Source organism: Sphaerodactylus townsendi, linkage group LG02, assembly GCF_021028975.2.
Source record: "Sphaerodactylus townsendi isolate TG3544 linkage group LG02, MPM_Stown_v2.3, whole genome shotgun sequence".
Lineage (NCBI taxonomy): Eukaryota > Metazoa > Chordata > Lepidosauria > Squamata > Sphaerodactylidae > Sphaerodactylus > Sphaerodactylus townsendi.
The window spans coordinates 107,228,154-107,251,418 of NC_059426.1; the positions used below are offsets into that span (position 1 = coordinate 107,228,154).

Here is a 23,265-nt window from a genome sequence, read left to right on the forward strand (position 1 = left end):
GGGGGTGGGGGGGGGGGGGGGTGGGGGGGGGGGGGGGTGGGGGGGGGGGGGGGTGGGGGGGGGGGGGGGTGGGGGGGGGGGGGGGTGGGGGGGGGGGGGGGTGGGGGGGGGGGGGGGTGGGGGGGGGGGGGGGTGGGGGGGGGGGGGGGTGGGGGGGGGGGGGGGTGGGGGGGGGGGGGGGTGGGGGGGGGGGGGGGTGGGGGGGGGGGGGGGTGGGGGGGGGGGGGGGTGGGGGGGGGGGGGGGTGGGGGGGGGGGGGGGTGGGGGGGGGGGGGGGTGGGGGGGGGGGGGGGTGGGGGGGGGGGGGGGTGGGGGGGGGGGGGGGTGGGGGGGGGGGGGGGTGGGGGGGGGGGGGGGTGGGGGGGGGGGGGGGTGGGGGGGGGGGGGGGTGGGGGGGGGGGGGGGTGGGGGGGGGGGGGGGTGGGGGGGGGGGGGGGTGGGGGGGGGGGGGGGTGGGGGGGGGGGGGGGTGGGGGGGGGGGGGGGTGGGGGGGGGGGGGGGTGGGGGGGGGGGGGGGTGGGGGGGGGGGGGGGTGGGGGGGGGGGGGGGTGGGGGGGGGGGGGGGTGGGGGGGGGGGGGGGTGGGGGGGGGGGGGGGTGGGGGGGGGGGGGGGTGGGGGGGGGGGGGGGTGGGGGGGGGGGGGGGTGGGGGGGGGGGGGGGTGGGGGGGGGGGGGGGTGGGGGGGGGGGGGGGTGGGGGGGGGGGGGGGTGGGGGGGGGGGGGGGTGGGGGGGGGGGGGGGTGGGGGGGGGGGGGGGTGGGGGGGGGGGGGGGTGGGGGGGGGGGGGGGTGGGGGGGGGGGGGGGTGGGGGGGGGGGGGGGTGGGGGGGGGGGGGGGTGGGGGGGGGGGGGGGTGGGGGGGGGGGGGGGTGGGGGGGGGGGGGGGTGGGGGGGGGGGGGGGTGGGGGGGGGGGGGGGTGGGGGGGGGGGGGGGTGGGGGGGGGGGGGGGTGGGGGGGGGGGGGGGTGGGGGGGGGGGGGGGTGGGGGGGGGGGGGGGTGGGGGGGGGGGGGGGTGGGGGGGGGGGGGGGTGGGGGGGGGGGGGGGTGGGGGGGGGGGGGGGTGGGGGGGGGGGGGGGTGGGGGGGGGGGGGGGTGGGGGGGGGGGGGGGTGGGGGGGGGGGGGGGTGGGGGGGGGGGGGGGTGGGGGGGGGGGGGGGTGGGGGGGGGGGGGGGTGGGGGGGGGGGGGGGTGGGGGGGGGGGGGGGTGGGGGGGGGGGGGGGTGGGGGGGGGGGGGGGTGGGGGGGGGGGGGGGTGGGGGGGGGGGGGGGTGGGGGGGGGGGGGGGTGGGGGGGGGGGGGGGTGGGGGGGGGGGGGGGTGGGGGGGGGGGGGGGTGGGGGGGGGGGGGGGTGGGGGGGGGGGGGGGTGGGGGGGGGGGGGGGTGGGGGGGGGGGGGGGTGGGGGGGGGGGGGGGTGGGGGGGGGGGGGGGTGGGGGGGGGGGGGGGTGGGGGGGGGGGGGGGTGGGGGGGGGGGGGGGTGGGGGGGGGGGGGGGTGGGGGGGGGGGGGGGTGGGGGGGGGGGGGGGTGGGGGGGGGGGGGGGTGGGGGGGGGGGGGGGTGGGGGGGGGGGGGGGTGGGGGGGGGGGGGGGTGGGGGGGGGGGGGGGTGGGGGGGGGGGGGGGTGGGGGGGGGGGGGGGTGGGGGGGGGGGGGGGTGGGGGGGGGGGGGGGTGGGGGGGGGGGGGGGTGGGGGGGGGGGGGGGTGGGGGGGGGGGGGGGTGGGGGGGGGGGGGGGTGGGGGGGGGGGGGGGTGGGGGGGGGGGGGGGTGGGGGGGGGGGGGGGTGGGGGGGGGGGGGGGTGGGGGGGGGGGGGGGTGGGGGGGGGGGGGGGTGGGGGGGGGGGGGGGTGGGGGGGGGGGGGGGTGGGGGGGGGGGGGGGTGGGGGGGGGGGGGGGTGGGGGGGGGGGGGGGTGGGGGGGGGGGGGGGTGGGGGGGGGGGGGGGTGGGGGGGGGGGGGGGTGGGGGGGGGGGGGGGTGGGGGGGGGGGGGGGTGGGGGGGGGGGGGGGTGGGGGGGGGGGGGGGTGGGGGGGGGGGGGGGTGGGGGGGGGGGGGGGTGGGGGGGGGGGGGGGTGGGGGGGGGGGGGGGTGGGGGGGGGGGGGGGTGGGGGGGGGGGGGGGTGGGGGGGGGGGGGGGTGGGGGGGGGGGGGGGTGGGGGGGGGGGGGGGTGGGGGGGGGGGGGGGTGGGGGGGGGGGGGGGTGGGGGGGGGGGGGGGTGGGGGGGGGGGGGGGTGGGGGGGGGGGGGGGTGGGGGGGGGGGGGGGTGGGGGGGGGGGGGGGTGGGGGGGGGGGGGGGTGGGGGGGGGGGGGGGTGGGGGGGGGGGGGGGTGGGGGGGGGGGGGGGTGGGGGGGGGGGGGGGTGGGGGGGGGGGGGGGTGGGGGGGGGGGGGGGTGGGGGGGGGGGGGGGTGGGGGGGGGGGGGGGTGGGGGGGGGGGGGGGTGGGGGGGGGGGGGGGTGGGGGGGGGGGGGGGTGGGGGGGGGGGGGGGTGGGGGGGGGGGGGGGTGGGGGGGGGGGGGGGTGGGGGGGGGGGGGGGTGGGGGGGGGGGGGGGTGGGGGGGGGGGGGGGTGGGGGGGGGGGGGGGTGGGGGGGGGGGGGGGTGGGGGGGGGGGGGGGTGGGGGGGGGGGGGGGTGGGGGGGGGGGGGGGTGGGGGGGGGGGGGGGTGGGGGGGGGGGGGGGTGGGGGGGGGGGGGGGTGGGGGGGGGGGGGGGTGGGGGGGGGGGGGGGTGGGGGGGGGGGGGGGTGGGGGGGGGGGGGGGTGGGGGGGGGGGGGGGTGGGGGGGGGGGGGGGTGGGGGGGGGGGGGGGTGGGGGGGGGGGGGGGTGGGGGGGGGGGGGGGTGGGGGGGGGGGGGGGTGGGGGGGGGGGGGGGTGGGGGGGGGGGGGGGTGGGGGGGGGGGGGGGTGGGGGGGGGGGGGGGTGGGGGGGGGGGGGGGTGGGGGGGGGGGGGGGTGGGGGGGGGGGGGGGTGGGGGGGGGGGGGGGTGGGGGGGGGGGGGGGTGGGGGGGGGGGGGGGTGGGGGGGGGGGGGGGTGGGGGGGGGGGGGGGTGGGGGGGGGGGGGGGTGGGGGGGGGGGGGGGTGGGGGGGGGGGGGGGTGGGGGGGGGGGGGGGTGGGGGGGGGGGGGGGTGGGGGGGGGGGGGGGTGGGGGGGGGGGGGGGTGGGGGGGGGGGGGGGTGGGGGGGGGGGGGGGTGGGGGGGGGGGGGGGTGGGGGGGGGGGGGGGTGGGGGGGGGGGGGGGTGGGGGGGGGGGGGGGTGGGGGGGGGGGGGGGTGGGGGGGGGGGGGGGTGGGGGGGGGGGGGGGTGGGGGGGGGGGGGGGTGGGGGGGGGGGGGGGTGGGGGGGGGGGGGGGTGGGGGGGGGGGGGGGTGGGGGGGGGGGGGGGTGGGGGGGGGGGGGGGTGGGGGGGGGGGGGGGTGGGGGGGGGGGGGGGTGGGGGGGGGGGGGGGTGGGGGGGGGGGGGGGTGGGGGGGGGGGGGGGTGGGGGGGGGGGGGGGTGGGGGGGGGGGGGGGTGGGGGGGGGGGGGGGTGGGGGGGGGGGGGGGTGGGGGGGGGGGGGGGTGGGGGGGGGGGGGGGTGGGGGGGGGGGGGGGTGGGGGGGGGGGGGGGTGGGGGGGGGGGGGGGTGGGGGGGGGGGGGGGTGGGGGGGGGGGGGGGTGGGGGGGGGGGGGGGTGGGGGGGGGGGGGGGTGGGGGGGGGGGGGGGTGGGGGGGGGGGGGGGTGGGGGGGGGGGGGGGTGGGGGGGGGGGGGGGTGGGGGGGGGGGGGGGTGGGGGGGGGGGGGGGTGGGGGGGGGGGGGGGTGGGGGGGGGGGGGGGTGGGGGGGGGGGGGGGTGGGGGGGGGGGGGGGTGGGGGGGGGGGGGGGTGGGGGGGGGGGGGGGTGGGGGGGGGGGGGGGTGGGGGGGGGGGGGGGTGGGGGGGGGGGGGGGTGGGGGGGGGGGGGGGTGGGGGGGGGGGGGGGTGGGGGGGGGGGGGGGTGGGGGGGGGGGGGGGTGGGGGGGGGGGGGGGTGGGGGGGGGGGGGGGTGGGGGGGGGGGGGGGTGGGGGGGGGGGGGGGTGGGGGGGGGGGGGGGTGGGGGGGGGGGGGGGTGGGGGGGGGGGGGGGTGGGGGGGGGGGGGGGTGGGGGGGGGGGGGGGTGGGGGGGGGGGGGGGTGGGGGGGGGGGGGGGTGGGGGGGGGGGGGGGTGGGGGGGGGGGGGGGTGGGGGGGGGGGGGGGTGGGGGGGGGGGGGGGTGGGGGGGGGGGGGGGTGGGGGGGGGGGGGGGTGGGGGGGGGGGGGGGTGGGGGGGGGGGGGGGTGGGGGGGGGGGGGGACGACGGCCAGCAGGCTGCACGACGAGGACATCGTGGAGTAGAACGGAGGGCTTAACGCAGGCGGTTCCTGCGCGGAGCCGCCTCTCCTGCGGCGGCAAAATCCGCTGGCCTGCCTCGCATGCTTGCGGCAAGCAGCGGTAGCGGGAATAGCGTTCCCCCACGCCGCCAGCACTCTTGGCGGCATGGGGGCGCAAGGAGGCCGTGCGGAAACGGCCTTAGTAAAGGTGTTATTTCTAAGACAATAAAGGCTCAGATTTGGGAGTCAACAGGTGTTAAAGTACTTTAAACAATGGGATGGCTGTGAGCTAGCTGAATAACATTTCTATCACTGCTGCTTCATAGGTCTTTCAGCTTGCTGTGTAGCTCAAGCTTTCAGATTCAGTATACCATCATCATTCTAGATGTATTTCAGGCTTCTTTAGATCACTGAGATCTATTGTAAACCATATGGTTGATATCGTCCCCATTCAAGGATCTTTTGCCATTTGTTTAGAAGGAACAGGCTTCTGCCTTCAGCTTCCCTCCCAGATCGTGCAAATTGCTGAGGACCAATAGGCAGCGTTTTTTTTTTAATATATAGATCTGATGTTTAATGGGTACAGCAGCAGTCTGGGTATGCATTCCTTGTTGTGTTGGATCTGCTCACACATTTTACTGCAGCAAATGTGCCTATGGATTTTCAGCATTACTGCCCCCCCCCCACCCCCCAGAACAGAAGAGATAGTAACCAGGTTAAACCCTGAAATATTCTTGAGTTTTTATACCCATGGAAATGTACTGGTAATTTTTCCTAAGATATATCCTGATTTTAATACAATTAAAGTCCTTCGGGGATCGGGCGGTAAATAAATTTAAGAAATAAATAAAAATAAATAAAAAAGATAATAGTTTTCCCTAATCGACCCAGTATGAGGAGTTCAGGAGGCAAGTTTGCTTGAAAAAGCTGAGGTTTGATTCATAGGCAGCCTTTGAAAATTGCTTTGTCACTTGCAAGTTGCAAATTTACAAATTTGAAAGAGGACCCCAGGAGATAAGCTGCTGTCTGCATATTCGGAAGGTAACCATGCTCTGTCTCTAATGTGTTTATAGGTATGAGGCCAAAAAGCCTGCCCTGATGTGCTGGAGAAGTGTGATAAGCTGACATCATGGCACAGCATATATCAGTCTTTTTCTGGCATATGGAGAATTTTCCAGGTCTTGCTTACAGCGCAGATGGTTTATTAACGTATTTATTTTTTTGAAAAATGAATAAAAGTTGATTTTAGCAAAGTGGAATAGCTTGAAACAGATGTGAAGCCCGGGGCTAAACTAGATGTGACATGCAATTGCATGCATCTTTCCCGGACTTTTTAAAAAATAAATCAGAAGCAATTCAGAAGGGTGTATACTTGAGTTTCAGAACAGCTGGATGAAGAAGAAGAAGAAAAAGAAGAGGGGGATGGGCTGCTGAATGATGTTCTCTGTTCAGAGTTGTTTCTCAAAATCACTCATCCAGTTGCTTTTTCCCCTTAGAAGAAAAGTTATAGGCACACCACTCTTTTCTTTCATCAGTAGAACAATTACAAGTAAAAGGGTTGAGTATTATTATTATTAATTAATTAGTTTTGTATACCGCCCTCCCCCTAAGGGCTCAGGGCGGTGAACAACAATTTAAAAACATACATTAAAACATAATAAAAACATAATTAAAACATAATAAAACATAATAAAAATAATAGAACCAGAACCATAAAAAGACTACTTTCCCCTCCCCCATCCTCATGCCCATGGGAGGCCAGATGGAATGGTAGATGGACTCAACCAGGCTGGCCAAACGCCTGGCGGAACAGGTCTGTCTTGCAGGCCCTGTGAAAACTCTGCAAGTCCCGCAGGGCCCTGATCTCCTGAAGGAGCCTCTTCCACCAGGTAGGGGCCAAGGCAGAGAAAGCCCTGACCCTTGTAGAGGCCAGCCTGATTACTTTTGGGCCAGGGATCACCAATAGGTCCTCCTCCGAGGAGCGGAGGGGCCTAACGGGGCAATATAGGGAGAGGCGGTCCTTCAGGTATGCAGGACCGAGACAGTGAATGGCTTTAAAGGTCAGAACCAACATTTTAAACACAATCTGGAACTCAATCGGCAGCCAGTGCAGATGGTATAGGATCGATGTAATCCAATCCCTGCTCAAATTTCCAGTAAGCAACCTGGCTGCTGCATTCTGAATGAGTTTTAGCTTCTGGATCATATATACCCGTTCCTTTGGTTTTACTGCAACATTCAGTTTCCTGAGATGGCTTTTGGTTTTTCATTGGAAGAAGGATGCCCTTGATTAACAGTTGCATGTAGCCTGGACTTTAGAGTTTGATTGCCTGTTATACTTGCTTTTAAAATACTTGTGAAATGATAACAGTTGGACACTGGAATAAGTGAGTGATGGGGATCTTGCTTACTCCTTGAGAAGATTTGGAAAAATTAAGCCACTGCATGAGATTTGGGCTAGTCACACATTCTTATCCAAGCCTACCTCCCAGTTTGTTGTGAGAATAAAATGGAGAAAAGAATGATATAAAGCAATTTGGGCCTCTACTGGTGAGAAAGGTTTGAAGCAAATAAATAAGTGAGGCCTAGTGTATAAGGGACCCTAACCTGGAGGCTGGTCTGATCTTGTCAGATCTCTGAAACGAAGTCAGGTTAGTTACTTGGATGGGAACCACGTAGACGTCCAGCATTTCTATGCAGAGACAGAGAGTGGCAAATCACATTTATTCATCTTTTGCTTGAAAACTTTAAGAGGTTACCATAAGTTGACTGTGACTCATGGCACTTTCTACAACCTGCATCTCAGGTCCAAGCAGGATGCCTGGAAAACTGAGTGCTCTCCCAAGCCTACCCCTTTATTCTTTAGTGAATTTTTAAATGTGGTTTGCTTGGAAAAGTGGGCTAAAATAACATTTCCCAGTTAAGCTATGAGAATGTTTTAAAAAATCTGCTTTTGATGTTTCTTGGATAATCTGAATGATTCTTGGATAATCTAAATGAATAGAAACAACTGCATGGGCTTTCTTTCCTAGAGCACTTGTGTTGCTGTTTTACATTATAGGATGGTTTTTAAAGCCCACTCCATCCTCCCGGGCTGTCTGAGACACCAGATTAATCATGTCAATTGGTGCTGATTTGACCTCAGAATAATGCCTCTGTACTGGAACTGCTGGAGTTGGGCCCAGGCATCCTTGGCAGATAAATGGTTAAGGATTAGTTTGTGACAGTGAAGCATTGTAGTTCTCTTTACATGATCCAGAATCTGTTCATTGTGGTTGCTACTGTGTAATAGGTACCAAGGTTGTAATCAGTCAAATTTATCATCATTATTTGTCATCCAGCTGAAAGCAATGCATTTGCTGCAGCCTCTGCTTACTCTGTGTGATTCCCACTCAAGGATATCTTGAGGCAACAGTCTTGAGTGAAAAGGTTCAGATAAATTTAATGTATATTGATTTATTTATAATAGTGATTTAATATACGATGTTTGACCTAACACCTGTTTTCAAGAAGTCCTATAGTATCACATCTCAGAAAAATATTTCAGCATTACATTCCCAGGTATCTACAACATTAAGAGCACAGTGAAGCTACACTGGAAGCAGTGGGAGCCCTACATTACATCTGTGCCTACTGCACCACTTATCTCAGCACTGGGCTGCTGTGCAAATGCACAGCAACCAAACCTGGAAGCTAGCCCCTGTGTTGGCGGGCCTCCATTGCAGCTGCCCAGGGTTGCATCATGGGGGGCGGTCCCAGATGTGGAGTTGACACTAGTTGGCTCCCAGTGTTCTTTCAGACTGGAAAAGCCCCATCTTAATGGTGCAGATGTACACCACCTAAAAGTGTGGCATAAGTAACTCTGAGCAGTGGGCTTTCCTGGGGGAGCAAAGGTTATTCCCCTCATCCCTGGCACCTACGCTGCCAATTGCCTCTTTGGAGGCAGTGGGGCAGTGCTGTTCCCAGCCACCACTCTACCACTGGCCCCCTTTAGATTGGACTGTCAGAGCCCGAATGGCTAGTATATTGTCTTAATGCACTTTATGCGTCCCATTTAGGAATCCTATTTTGAAACAGAGGCTCTTGTCCTAAAATCTAAAGGCTACCCTAAAGAGATGGCTTCAATTTATTGGTCAAATATTGGTCAAATATTATACACTAGCTTTATGTAGAACAACAAAAAGATGCTTTACAGTGTAATCCTATGGGGGTTGTAAATTTAGTTGTGGAATTGGCATGGGGTCGCATTTGCTCCCTTTGCCAGTGCAGCGGGCCAGGGAATTCCTGGGAGTGGAACCAGTGTTCGTTGACTTCCGTCCTGGCTTTGTGGGCAGATGTACTAGAGCCTGTTGGGTGGTGTAAGTCCACTTAGCTGTATGGTGGGGTTTTTAAAAAATTCCTGCCTCCCCATGCTGGTGAAAAGCCCTCTGGAGGCCAGGGGGGGGGGCAGTAGCAGTGCCTCAGGCTGTGGATTGGGCTGTTACACATTAATAAAGTGTTTTTGCCTATCATAGAAACAAATTACTTAAAACTATTCTTGTGAATAAATGGAATAACTTTTTAAAAGCTGTAATTGTTATAATTTGTGTGTGTTAGATAAGATTTCTATAAATGAAAATGGATTCACTGAGCATTTTTTTGGACTTTATCCTAAGACACTAGAGTCAACCTACGAAAATGTTAAATTAAAAGTGGAAGTATCTTAACAGGAAATATTTTTTTTAAAAAATTGGTCTTTTAGGAGATATTTGTTGTTAAAGCAAGTGATGAGTAGGAGAAATTTTGAGGTTCTTACAGGTGTATTCCAGCCTACTGGTTTAATGTTCAAGCAGCCTTCGTTCTGCCCTTGCTAACAGATGATAACATAATAAACAATTTAAACAAAAAAGCAACAATTTAAACCTATATAAACTGAATTCAGACATCTCAACAAACCATGATTCATTCAAAAGGCCGTGTATTGCACAAACTCTTGTAAATTTACAAGCCATAGATAACAGACTATCGTTTGGTTCTGGTGGGTTTTCTGGCCTGTATAGTTTGTTTGTAAACCTCTGTGAGTCTGCTGTTAATTTTCTGCCTCTGCAGAATCTCCTGATTCTATCTCAAACTCTTTTGAGTAGCCTGATTATTGGCAAAATGATTGCTATTGGTTGATCCCAATATATGGCTAGGAAGACAGCTTACAAGTAAAGGCATCATCAACTATCAATAAAAACGAGAATGCCATTAAAACAGCCTATGAAATAGGAGTTCTCTTTTGGTGGGAAGAAGATGAGTTGTGATTTGTTTTTGATGGTACTAGTTCTCTGTATAGAGCATTTTGTATCATGTATATTGGCCAATTGAATAAACACATGATTAAATTCTTCTTTCCCCTCACTTAAAATTTATCTCAGGAGGCACTGGAGCCAGACAGTCCTAGCTCTTAATAATGACAATCCTACCTTTAAGAGGTGTTTAGAAAGGAGGAAGACATAGTTGTTTCTGCTGTTCTGTGAAACTGATTCTGCCTGCAGAAAGCTAGGGTGAGGAATTACGATTTGCATACCTGGTTTTACTGTGATTAAGAATCCTGGTTTAAAATCCTCTGTGTGTTTGTGTGTGTGTGTGTGTGTGTGTGTGTGTGTTTGTGTGTGTGTTTGGCAGCCTTCATTTGGACATTACAATAAACTGGAGTTTAATCAAACTGTCATTTATTGTGATGCCTCAGTGTAATATTTACATTCTTGACCTGTGGGAATATTCAAGCATGATCAAGTAAGTGTCAAATGAAATATCTGTAATAGGATAGCCAATCTGTACTTGTGTCTGTATGCACTTCATGTCAAGTGACTGCCTTATTGTACTCTTTTTAAAAACATACCTGGAAAAACCATAAAACAGATGAAAAGGCAAGTTTTTCATATGCTCTTTCATATGTAGTAATATATTCCACTGTTACTGAGGCAACAGTGTAGTGTTTGCATTTCCTCTATTACAGCAGCCACCACTCAGTTATAACAGACTTCTTTTTATAGAGAAGTTTACCCCCTGGTGGAAGATGACTTGAACAAGACCTCATAAAATAAACCACAGATGGAACAAATCATTGCATCATTTGGTTGTATTTAAAATGACTTGGTTATTGTTGCCTTTAGGAGAAAAAGCATACTGGGGTAAAATATGCCCTTTATCTCCTGAGAGGAAGATAAAATGAGGATTCAGGCACTGAGTTTTGCTCCAGAGCCCAAGTACCTGCTGCCCCATAAATAGATTCAATTTTGTTCTGAATTCCCATGCATCTGAGGGACATAAGCCCTCTTTAGTTCTCAGTACATATAAACTAGCTATGCTTCCTTTGTGCTTCCTTTCTTTTTCTCTTCTGTCATCTCTGCTGAAACTGAATTACAAATAAATATTTCAAATCATACTTTGCTGTTGAATTTGGGCTGAGTGAGGTCAGACCATCATGCCTGAAAGGTTCTGATAATACTTTATAATTATATTGGTCTGGTGAGTTCATGATAAATCTGTAGTCCCATCCTCCTAAGCAATGTTACATCATTTGAAGCTCACTGAGCTTAGAAGGGTGGAACTGTGCTTAGCATGGCACTGCTCATTAGTACATTCCAGCGAGGAAAATCATGTAATATATTTTATTAGGACCAAAATATCACAGAACATTGTGCTGACTTTTTTCTGTAGAACTTTTCAACGGACTGCAGGGTCAATAAGAAAAGGGAGAAGGGAAGGAGAAAACTTTTCCAGGCATGTATAAAGCCCAAAGTCTGAAATTGTAGTCTTAAAATGGAAAATTGAGTGCACATTTGACTACATTGGATTAGTTTAATATTGGAGCAAAATAACTTTTTCATGTTTTGACAAGTTGCTTAGGAGATGCATTCTGTGTTTGAGAGTTTGAATAGCAATAGTTGGTCAAATGTCTCACCAGAACTACAACATAGGCACAGGTTTTTCCAACACAGAGAACTAAAGAAAAGTATTAGCAAAGTTGGAGGTGAGCTTAAAGTGTCTCAGGTCAATAGGTCAATAGAAGTCAAACTGCATAATTGGTACATACCTAGTATAAACCGTATTCGTGGTGGCAGTGACTCAGTTCCACCCCATTTCCATCCAGTCACCATGCACACACTTCTTGGGAGCAGAGCTTACACAGAGCAGGTAAAAAAACAACACAAACAAAACAGCAGAATGAAGTGGTGACTCACTTTCTCAGAGGGTGAGTCCTCCTGCCTGGCTGAGCTGTTGAGGCAGTCACCCGCCTGCTTCCACAATTGTTTGCTGGCATAGAGTGAGGCAGCTGAGGTAGTAATGCCAGTGGACATTGAAGATGCAGAGGTGGGCAGTGGCGATGACCACAGCAACAGGAAGACAACCCTCTACTGGCTGCCCTGACATCATTGACAGCCAGGGGTTGTCTATGGAGAACTCTTCCCATCTTCACAGGCACCCAGCTGGCTCCTCACCTTTGCAAAGCTGGGATCCATGGTGGGGCAATGTGTCTATGGAGATGGGGAGAACCTGCTGCCTCCCTTTGTAAAGACCCCCTGCTCCCTACTTTTATAAAGCCAGGATCCAGCTTTGCAAACTACAGTTTTCCAGAAAACATTGTATTTTCCCACTTAAGAAGCTTTATCACTAGTATTACCATAATGGATTGAAGGCCATCAGGTACTATAAGCAAAGTCACATTTTCTGGTACAAGCAACTTTTCCTTTCAGTCCACATTCTAGTTCTTTCCTTTCCAAGCTGTTCCTATAAGAAGGATCTTTTTTCCCCTTTGAGTCTGTGCTGAGATGGCTTTGTCGCTAACCCAACCTAGTCATCTGCCATAGTAATGGAATACTATTTATTACTGAAATGTAGAACATTTACAGTAGATTTTCCTGTGACTAGTATCGCTTTTGATATATGTTTATACTGAAGGCAAGGTGAAGAGTTGAAGCTTTAAAGGATATTATATGTTTGAATGCTCCTCAGTCAAAACTCGCTGCACATGGAAAGTGAACATGTTAGGGCAGGACCTGTTTTCAATGGCCCCAAAGATCTACGGAGCCGGAGAGGCGGCTCCACATGGAGCCACCTCCAGTTCGGCCCCTCCACTCACCATTCCTTCCAGCGCTGGGAGGCGGAGACGCCGGTCAGGGAAACCCCCTCTGCCTGACGGAGCAGAGGGGGGATGGTGGCTGTGGGGATGGCAGAGGGGGGATGGTGGCTACTCTGGAGGGACATTCCCACACTACCCTCCAACCTCCAGGGGTTGGGGGACAGCATGGGTGTGGAAGGGGAGGTGAGTGGAGGGGATGCAAAAAGCGGCGCCCTCACGCACGGAGCCACCTCTGGTTCAGCCCCTCCACTCACCTTTCCTTCCAGCGCTGCTCTGGAGGGCTGGAGGGACATGCCCACGCTACCCTCCGACCTCCAGGCCACGTGGAGCTGCAGTATAAGGCTGAAAGAGTTCTTTCCTTTCCAATGCAGCTCCGGAGCCTCAGGTTGACCCCTGTGTTAGGGAGACCTGCAATGCATTTGTCAGGACTCCTTACAGAATAGTTGTTTTTCTTCATAACTGACAGCCCAAGCTAATGCCCTGGAGGCAGTTGGATTCAGAGGTTCTGAAAGAGAAGTCCTTTCTCACAACACAATAGGGGTTTTTGTTTCCTACTGCAAAACTATTCAGTGATATAGTGAAGTTCAACATCACTACATATTCTTATTCACAGTTCAGTTTGATTTAAAATTTGCAACGTGGTGGAGGGTTTAAGGTATTTTTATTTTAAAAATTTCCACTGCCAAACTCTGGTTTACAGCAGTAAGTCCCAGATAATTTATTTCCTGTTTTCCGGCAAGTTATGTACTCCTGAGTTGTGCTTGATCCTGCCCAGAATAAAATGGTGGTGATGTACAAATGACATATAGTTGTTATGTCTCATTTTCTGCTGTGTGATCCCGACTGAGAAGTAATGCATTTGCAGAGAGGTTTTTTGAAAGACCCTAAATCAAGTTAAGAGTTACTGTGACTACTACCGAATAAAGTTCTTTGTACACTGTTAATACATACCAGCAGATTCTAAAAAAGGCTTCTGTTGACTTTATATCTGATAAATATCTCCATTCAAATGGATGCCAAATTATATATTTTATTTTATTTTTAATTTTATTTATTTATTTTCTGAGAGCCCCCATGGGTGCTCAGAAAATATTCCATTTTGGGATCTCCTGTATCAAACCAAATATTGTAATAAAATAACCCACTTAGCTTATTAATTCCATGAATAGAGTAGTAATTGGTCATTAGGTATGAAAAAGGATAGTAAAAAAGAATTGTTCACCTGCATGCAGCTGTCTAATCCCCTTTTAAAATTTTACCTCCTACAGTAGTTTATTCTATAAATTAATTATGCAGTATGTGATGTACTTTCTTCTGACTAACCTGACCCAACTGCCAATCAAGTTCACTATGGATGAACTGTAGCCGTGAAGCAGAACAGAGTTCTCAGCCTTCATTTTCTTTCAATCATTTGTTAGTTTAGAAGTTTCTATAGCTACATAGTTTGTCTATTTATAGAATCCTTCATAATTGTGTAAAAGAAGCAGGGACAGCTTTTCTCAAAGCCAGACTGAACCTGCCAAAAATGCCCCCCACTTCTATCTCGAAACTGCTCTGTTTCTCCCACTGTATAATCAGCTCAGTTTGCTTATCTTGTTCTTCTCAATATTTCTCTGTATAGCCATATGTTCCATTTTGTGATTGTATATTATTGTCATACCTGTTCAGTCCCAAATGGGTTACTGTACATGGGCAGGCCTGCTATGGAGAGCTTTTGAAGGTCCTTTTCCCCTGTTTCACACTGCTGTCCTGCTTTTCCAGATTAAGAGGTGAGGATGCAGCATCCTTCCCTAAGTTCTCTTTCTGCTGCTGTAGAGATGGGTTCTTCCTGTCAAAGCTCTGTTTGAGAAAAGTTGCAGGTTTTGGTTGTGCTTTCAACAGCCTGAATTCATTATAAGAGAATTCAGAGTAACTGGCTTGAACAACATGGCCCTAAAACCTCTGTTTAAAAGATGAACATCTTGCAAAGCAAAACTCTCCCACTTGGGCAACCATACCCTGTGCTTTCTATGCCTCAGCAGTGAACATGATGTCTCAAGGTGCCCGGTGTGTAAGACAGTTCACTTGTAAAGCAAGCTATCACAGAGCTTCACATTTGAACGCCACTCTGAGAAAAAGCTTTGTCCAGCACTGCTCCTGACATGATACCTAGACCAAATCTGAAAAGGTGAATCTGTTCATCACTGGTTCATGTAAATTCAAAACTGGTTTAAGAGCCTTTGGCTCCAGCCACAATGCCAAAAAGGGCAAAATCCTCTACTTCCTCAGCATCTTCAAGCAGAAGTGCTTCAGAGCCCACTTTACAAAGGCTCACAACAAGCACAAGAATGTGGAAAAAACCACTGTCAAAATCATCCAAGAGGTCTTTTTCTTCCTGTCTTCCAGTTCCTGTCTTCCAGTTCTGGCATGACCATCTGTAAAATTCAACAAGAAACTATCACCGATTCCAAGAACTCCTTTGCTATTGGGGCACATTCCCATGTAAGATCTGTCAGTGTCAGAGAGAATCAATTCTGGGTCACCCTGTTATCAACCCTCATCATCTTGTCAATCAGATCCAGCATTTCAGTTGGATCTGACAACTCATCTACCTGTCTCCCCTTGGAGATCTCTGTTAGAGCATCTGTATGAGGCATACTACACTGATTAAAGTTGGAATCTGTATGCCCCTTTAAGTTCTGATCCAACCAATGTCATGCAAGACCCCAATGTTGTCTGGAGAACATCCTGATCTTCTGTTGGTAGTGGGACCAGTCTTTGAATCGTATTGAGCATGGTAATTTTGCCATGGAACCATCCCCTGAGGACCACTTTCCAGACCACTCATTTATTCCCTTAGAAAAGACTTTAGGGTCTTCAGTGAGTGACTTATCCACATAGCAAGATCCAAAATCACTAGCTCCTGTGCCCCCCAAGAGCCACAGATCTTGTTTTCAAGGTAATGCAGTCCAATTCTATTGGTCCAGACTCCTTTCATGTTGTGGTAGGACTGTTTGAAGGAGCAAAGGGCCATGACTGAACCTGCCTCTGTTCCATTTTTAGCCCACAGATTCAAAAACCAATGTAGGACCCAGCAAGAAGGCTGTCTTTTTCTATTCCAGCATTCTGCTGCCACGGAACCTAGTGTCACGGAATAAATAAAGGCACTCAGCATTTGGCTTCAGTAGACAGACAGCTCCAAGCTTGATGAAGTAGGATGAAATAATTGTGCCACCTCCACCTTTTTAAAGATTGCCAATTATAATTCCATAATGGTCAGGTATCAGCCATCCCTGTGGGATAGCATTGGTACCTATCTGAAATTGATGTCAGAAGAAAAGTCTAAACTTGCCAGGCTCATCAAACACCAGATTTCCTCTGCCAAAGATATGGTGAATTGTGCAGAATGCAGCTTGGCCAAAGCCATTTCACTCTGGGGCCACTGCTGGCTTGGTTCCACAGTACTATCAAGTGAAACCCGAGCAACCATTGAAGACCTCCCATTTGATATGACAGTACACTTTAGCAGTAAAACTGATGAGATCCTTGCTAAAATGAGGAAAGACAAATTCACTGGCAAAACTTTATGCCTCATTCCTGCTTCCCATAATGCCCAGGCAATATTACAGGCCATATCATTGCTCTTATAAAGGGAGAGGACAAAGCCCTCTACAAGCCAATCCCTCCCGCAGACCTCCCCATCAGCCATACAGTTCTCCTACGACCCACCCTAGCAGAAGATTTTCAACTCAAAAGGGAAAGTCTAGATCCCAATCCCCAAAACCTGCTTATCTACTCAACCAGAGTTTTGGACAGTTATAGACCATGCCTGGAACCAAGGACATAGGTAAGGGGGGGTTTCCCGGGTTCAACCCTTCCATTACATGTCCAAAGCTCTGCCCCCCATTTGTGGGTTTTTAGTGTTTTTTCAGTTTTTGGCCTTCAGAGGGCGCAGTTTTTAGGCTAGCACCACCAAAATTTCAGGAATTTGTTGGGAGATCTCCTGATGATACCACCCAACTTTGATGAGGTTTGGTTCGGGGGTCCAAAGTTATGGACTCCCAAAGGAGGTGCCCCATCCCCCATTGTTTCCAATGGGAGCTAATAAAAGATGGGGGCTACAACTTTGAGGGTCCATAACTTTGGACACTTGAACCAAACTTCACCAAACCTGGGTGGTATCATCAGGAGAGTCTCCTAAAGGTACCCTGAAATTTTGGTGCTGCTGTCTTAACAATTACACCCCTGACAGCAGGCACCCCTCAAATTTCCCCATATTCTCCTTTTAAATCCACCCCCTTCGGCATGGATTTAAAGGGAGAATCTGAGGTCCCCATTTTAAGCATTGAAAGTGATGCTGTTTCAGGATGGGGGAGAATTCACTGCAAAACAGCATCACTTTCAATGTTATTTTAACTGGGGACCCCAGATTCTCTCTTTAAACGGATTTAAACGGAGAATCTGGGCTACCTAGTTTAAACACCATTGAAAGTGATACTGTTTTGGGGTGGATTCCAGCATCACAGTGGCTGCCCATGCCCCCCCCCCTCAAAGCTCAGATTTTGCACCGGGCTCCATTTTTCCTAGCCATGCCTCTGCCTGGAGGGGAGGGCAGAAGGGACTGTTGACTGGAAGCCCAGCCAGTGAGGGAGGCAGGGCAGGGCAGGGCAGGGCAGGGGAGTCTGCCATCCCTGGCCTCGGACAGCTGCTTTTATAAGCACTGAGATTGGGGGCGGGGCTTGGGGAGGCATGGCCACGCCCTCAGGGGCAGGTGGGGGCATGCCCCCCCGAACCCACCCCATTAAAAATATACCTACATCACTGCCCGGAACAAAGTCTTTCCCTCCTCACAACATGGGAGGAAGATTGTCCAAACCAATTGATCCTGACAAGTATGTGAAACCTTATGCTGAACTTCTAGCAGAAGCAGAGGTGCTATTAATCAAAAAGACAATTTAAAAGTACTTCCAAAAGAGAAACACACAAACCTTTACTTGAGGTACATTCCAGTCCAAAAAAAAGAGGAGGGGGGAATTGAGACCAATACATAACCTGAGGAACCTAAACAAATTCTTGTTAATTTAACAATTTAGAATATTATCTGCTACAAAACCCTTCCTTTACTGTGCCTGAGTGTATGGTTTGTAATGCTAGTGTATGGTTTGCGACTGCATGCCAACATTCTGGCCTCCCTTTTTACTGCACTTAGTGGCATTTACAAGAAGGCCAAGGCCAAGAGCCAGCTAAAGAACTGGCAGCTGTGAAATCAACACATAATAATAATAACTGATTTCTTAAAGAGTGTTTGATGTCTCAATTTCAGGAGACATCTCACCACTAAAAGACCTTAAGGCCTACATGTCAAACAGATGGCCCACAGCCTACATCTGACTCCTTGAGAAGGCTTATCGAGCCTGCAAACCAGCTGATGCAACCTGCTCCCCTGCTCCTGATCTGGCCTCCCCAGAGCTGATCTGGGCTGGTAAGCCTGCTGGGGGCTTACCAGCCACACTCTCCACCCAGGGTTCAGACCGACCAAGTCACATTTATCCCATATCCACTACTTATAACAAATGAGTTTGACATCCCTGCCTTCAGGCCTAGAAACTGGAAGCCCCTGTGACTCATGTTTGCTCGTCATGTGTCTGCATTCTCTTTCTCTCTCTGTTTCTCTCAAAGTCAGCAATAGGGGCTTGGAAGAGGTATGTGTTTAGGTATGTGCACTGGTATCACCCCTAGTTCTGACAATATCTGGACTCCTACTGCAGTTGCTGCTGCAGTTCTAATTTATAATTAGCTTCAAGTCTATGGAATAAAGAAAAATGAATAAGTGCCAGTGCTTTGTCTTTTTTTAAAATTAATTTTTATTGAGAATTTTTTGAGTTTTTTACAAACATCCAAGTACACTCATGTATATCACAATAACTTGTCATATCAAATATTAGCTGATAATTCAATATATTTATTTCTAATGCTGCTACTGTTAACTGTATATTAACTCTTTAATATCTATTCTGTTCTGTTTGTAAATTCTAAATTTGACAGTGTTCCATCACCTAACAATACTATATTTTATTGGTAAAACATGTGTATCTTTGTCTTTCTTAATATAGTCACCCCCCAGCTCTGATATTCCATTTTATTTTTATCATTAAAAATTACTCTTCTGAATCATTACATATTTCTTTGGAATTTTAAATTTATTTAACATATAATGTCACTCCACTGTTAATCTTTTTATGCCCAGGAGAGAATTCGGTATCAATTTATTGAGTGTTTTGAATTATTTTTGTAATATATTAAGAAGTCTTGTACCCTTTCTGTATTCTCAGTGTGGTAATATTTATTGTTTAAATGGAAGAATAAGCCTTCTGGCAATGGCCATCAAAAAACAACATTGTTGTACCATATCAATTCTGCTAGTTCCATGTAATTTTTCCTTTTTTTGTATTAGCATTTTTAGGACCTCTTTGAAGACTATCAGGTCTGTTCCTTCTATGTTTAATTTTTTAATGGAATCTCTTCGTAAAAGTTCGTCTCTGAGATTTTTTCTCATACATTTGATTATTATGTCACAAGGTAGTTTTCTCTCTTTAGCTACTGTTGAGTTCACTCGGTATAGCCTATCAGTTTCTTTTGCAGCATCTTTTCTAGGAATAGTGACCTATGGGATTATACTTATCAGGACTAGCCCTGCCAGCATACACTGGCCATGCTGGCAGGGGCTGATAGGAATTGTAGTCCATAACATCTGGAGTGCCAAAGGTTCGCCACCACAGTTCTAGGCTTTGTCTTTTAAAGAGCACATTCTGGAGAGCCGCACATCTTGTTAGTGATGTTTCATTAGTGTGCCTTTTTTAAGGAATAAAGTCATCGTGGTTGTTCTGTGATATGAGTATCTTGAGTGCTCTTGTTTTCTTTGCCTTTATCTTACTATTTTTTTCTAATCCTCATTGTGAAGTTTCTTATGAAACACCTATGATGTCTTCCAGTTTACAGGTGACAGGAAAGGTTAGTTATCAATTACTTAACACCTTGCTTTTCTTTTTGATGTAAAAGCTCAGAGCATAAGTTCTTGGGAATTGGTTGAGGTTAAAAGGTGAAGTAGAACATGATATAAAACTTGAATTGTCCAGCGTATCAACATTGTGGTTACCAGCCTTCAGCCTGGCTTTGTTTTTAAAGTGTCTGTCCATTAAGCAGGTAGAAATGGATTGTGATTGGCATTGCAATTGGTGAGAGAACTTCTGCTCACCACAAGTTGGCATGTGGGTGGTCCCTCACGAGGCAGTTGTCTTGCAAATATATTCAATATCTACATGTACTCTCTTGTTCGGTTAATCTGAGGGTTCGGAGTGGGTTGTCATCAATATGATGATGATGCTCAGTTATATCTGTTGATGGACGGTCATCCGGATTCCACCCCAGGTGTTGCTTGGGTGCTATTATGGAATGTATGAAAGAGCCAGCTGAAATTAAATCCAGCAAAGACGGAGGTCTTGTGGTTGGGTCGTAATGGGTGGGAAAGAAAATATCACCTGGTGATTCTTGACGGAGTACAACTTGTAATGGTCCTGATGTCAAGAGCCTAGAAGTGATCCTTGATGCCTCCCTATCAATGGAGGCACAGGTGAACCAGACCATTTTTGTGGCATTTTGCCATCTTCGCTGAGTGAAGCAGCTGGCTCCCTGTTTGTCCCAGACTGATTTAACCACAGTGATCCATGCCATGGTCACCTCTAGACTGGATTACTGTAACTCACTTTACACAGGGCTACCCTTGGCCTTGCTCTGGAAACTCCAGCTGCTCCAGAATGTAGCAGTAAGAATCCTTACTGGATCCTTGTGGCAGTGTTACTGAACTGTTCCATGGTAAGTTGTGGGAGCCCTGCCTCCACCCATCCTGCCAATCCCTGGGGTGCCTAGTAGTGCAGTGCCAAAGTGCCATTTTTTACATTGGTTCAGTGTACCCAAAATGACAGACAATCTTATCTGGACTTGCCCTCGTCTCCATCTCCCTTGAAAAATACCTGCCTCACTTCTTCCTAAAAGGATTAAGGCAAAAAATGCCTTCAGTTAGGAAAACCTGTTCCTACCTCCAGCCCTGGTCTCCCTGTCTCCCTGATACAAAGACCATGCTAATGTGATCCCATCGAAAATTTACTGTTAGCCACCCTCCAAGGAAGCTAATCTCATTTTCCCTAATTTTACTAACTTCCCTAATTTTACTAACTTCCATTATCTTGCATCTATTATTAAGTTAGCTTTCTCCCCACCTTCACCCATCAAACCAAGTGCTCAAGCCATTAGATTAACTACCAACAATTAAGTTTGTCTTCCCCTAGAAAGGCAAGGATTCCCTTTGTCTTGAGAGATTAATGGTCTCTTTGTATAAACTGAGGGCCTAATTTTTCCTTTAACTAGCCCTCTCTCAGAACACTTAGTGTTCAATATCTTCTTCTTCTACCAAAGCTTAGCGCTAGGCTCTGTTCAATGGACCATTCTTCTCCTCCAAGATAAGGAAGTGTAACCCTTCCCCACAATATTTCCTCTGTTTTTCCGGACTTATTCCTTCAACTCAATATACATCCTAGGACTATCTGCTGCTTTGATTGTTGTGTGCTTGTTCATTTATTATTTTTCCCTTTGGATTTCTGGTGAAAGCAACTCTTCATACACTGACAACCAAGACTGTGAGCTTGCCTCAACCTCTCGTTAAGCAAGGTCTTCCCTCTCTAATTTTCCCACACTGCAAGGGGCAGATCCCAGCATTTTGGATAATAGCGAGCACACATTTAACCTGTGGTCCACCAGCTGCACTGGCTCCAGGTGGAGTACAAGGTCAAGTTTAAGGTTTTACTACTAATATACAAATCCCTAAAAGGTATGGGAGCCATCTCTCTCTTTATGTCCCCTTAAGGACCCTTTGATCAGCATATGGAAATTTGCTTGTGGCCTCTGATCCAAGAAAGGTTTGCCTTGCCTCAACCAGGGTCACAGCATGTTCAGTCCTGGCCCTTCTTGGTGGAACACGTCTGTCATGTGAGACCAGGTCCCTGCAGGATGTGCTTCAGTTCCGCAGGGCCTGCAAGATACAGTTGTTCCCTGAGGCATGTGGTTGAGACAACGATGGTTAATATCTTTCAGTCTTCTCCTCCATTCCACTTTAGCTCATATTATTCATCTGCTGACTGATCTGATCCATTGGTTTTGTTTTAGTTAATGTAATTTTTGTCGCCATCCGAAAAGATTGTAACGTAGCTTTGGATTTTATCGGGAATTATTTTAGGCAGTATTGGGAGCGATTGTTTTAATATGACTGTAACATTTATTGTTGATATGAAATGTTTGTGTTTGATATGTTGGAAGCCTGGAAGGGGAGGGGTGGTATAAAAACCCATAAATAAATAAAAATCAGAGTACCAACTTCTTTCTTCCTAAGCTGTACTATCTGTTATATTTCTAAGCTGTTGAACTGAGCCGTGGAAGCATTTGAGAGCTTTATAATTCCTCCTGTTACACCTTTCATGCTGTAGATATCTCCCTAATTCTTGTTATTTATTTTCTCCTCTTTCCACAGCAAAAGCCAAATCTAAATGTGGCTCCACCTTCTTTCCCTGTGCAAGTGGAAATCACTGCATCATTGGTCGCTTTCGATGCAATGGGTTTGAAGATTGCCCTGATGGTAGTGATGAAGAAAACTGCAGTAAGTATCTATTCTCCTTAGAGGAATTCTTCCTTTTTAAAAAAAACCTGCCAGCATGAAGTACAGTTTTGATTACTCAAGTTCAGCTTTGAAACTAGTAATGTACATTAAAAAAAGGTTATCTGGAGAGTCTGGGGGTGTTTTTTAAGCCTGAGGCACCACCTTTGTAACAGAGCTGCTGATACATATCTACAGAAGGACCCCCAAGTTTCAAGAAGATTGGGTTGGGAATCCATCTATCTTCCATTGTTTCCAGTGCAAGGAAACAGCCTTTATTTCTCCAAGGCAAAAGCATAGAGGCATGTCTACAGCAATTATAAGTCAATGCCAGTCATTCCAAGGACCAACATATGCCCAACAGAACCAAAGCAAAGCCCAGGGATTCTAGCAGAACTACAGGCTAATGTGACAAGGTGAACAGAATACAACCAGAGAATCCCAGCAAAACAAAACTGGGGGCGGGCGGGCGGGCAGGCGGGGGGAGGGGGCAATGGAACCGATAGGCAGCAGAAAAGCCCGGCAGAACCTAGAGTCAGTGTGTGGCAATGTGAGCCCAACCGAACCAGTATCAAACCAGAGAATCCTAGCAAGGTCTTAAGCATAGGGCCACTTTTGAAGCCCAGCAAAAACAGTGTCAAACAGAATCTCAGCAGGAAATGTGTGTGTTTTTCAGAACCAAGGCCAATCCACAGAAGCCTAGTGAAACCATCAAAAGCACCGGGAGTCACTTTTGCAGCCCAACAGAACCAGTGGCAATCCACTGACAAGCATACATACCATTACTTCCCCACTGAAATCCTCTGAAACCCTGATGCTTCTCTCAGCAGTCTGCACACCATCTCTGCCTAAGAAGAGGAGCCTCGGGGCAGGGTTGCCCTTCCATCACTTGGTCTCCTTTTCCCACCTCCCACCCCTGCAGAGAAGAATGTTACACACATTCAGATTTGCTTCACTATTTATAGTGCTCCTGTGAGTTCTGTTGGTTTCTGTTAGACATACAGGTCCCTATTCTACTCTACCCCTTTCATTTACCAAAAGATGAAGAACAGTTTTGGTTCAACTGTATTATTTTCAGCATGCAATTTTGGTTTGGGATGGCTCACCTCCAACATTCCCCTGTGCTGCACAGGTACTAGAGATCAGCT

General features: G+C 51.9%; 1 protein-coding gene across 6 annotated transcripts in view; it reads left to right on the forward strand.

Annotated features, from left to right (window-relative positions):
- LDLRAD3 (low density lipoprotein receptor class A domain containing 3) overlaps positions 1-23,265 on the forward strand; it is a 164,312-nt gene that overhangs the window by 66,076 nt on the left and 74,971 nt on the right. For all 6 annotated transcript variants that reach the window (XM_048485613.1, XM_048485612.1, XM_048485611.1 and 3 more), the window contains one exon: positions 21,995-22,120. In XM_048485613.1, coding sequence (XP_048341570.1) covers positions 21,995-22,120 — 126 coding nt within the window. The remainder of the gene's footprint in view (positions 1-21,994; positions 22,121-23,265) is intronic.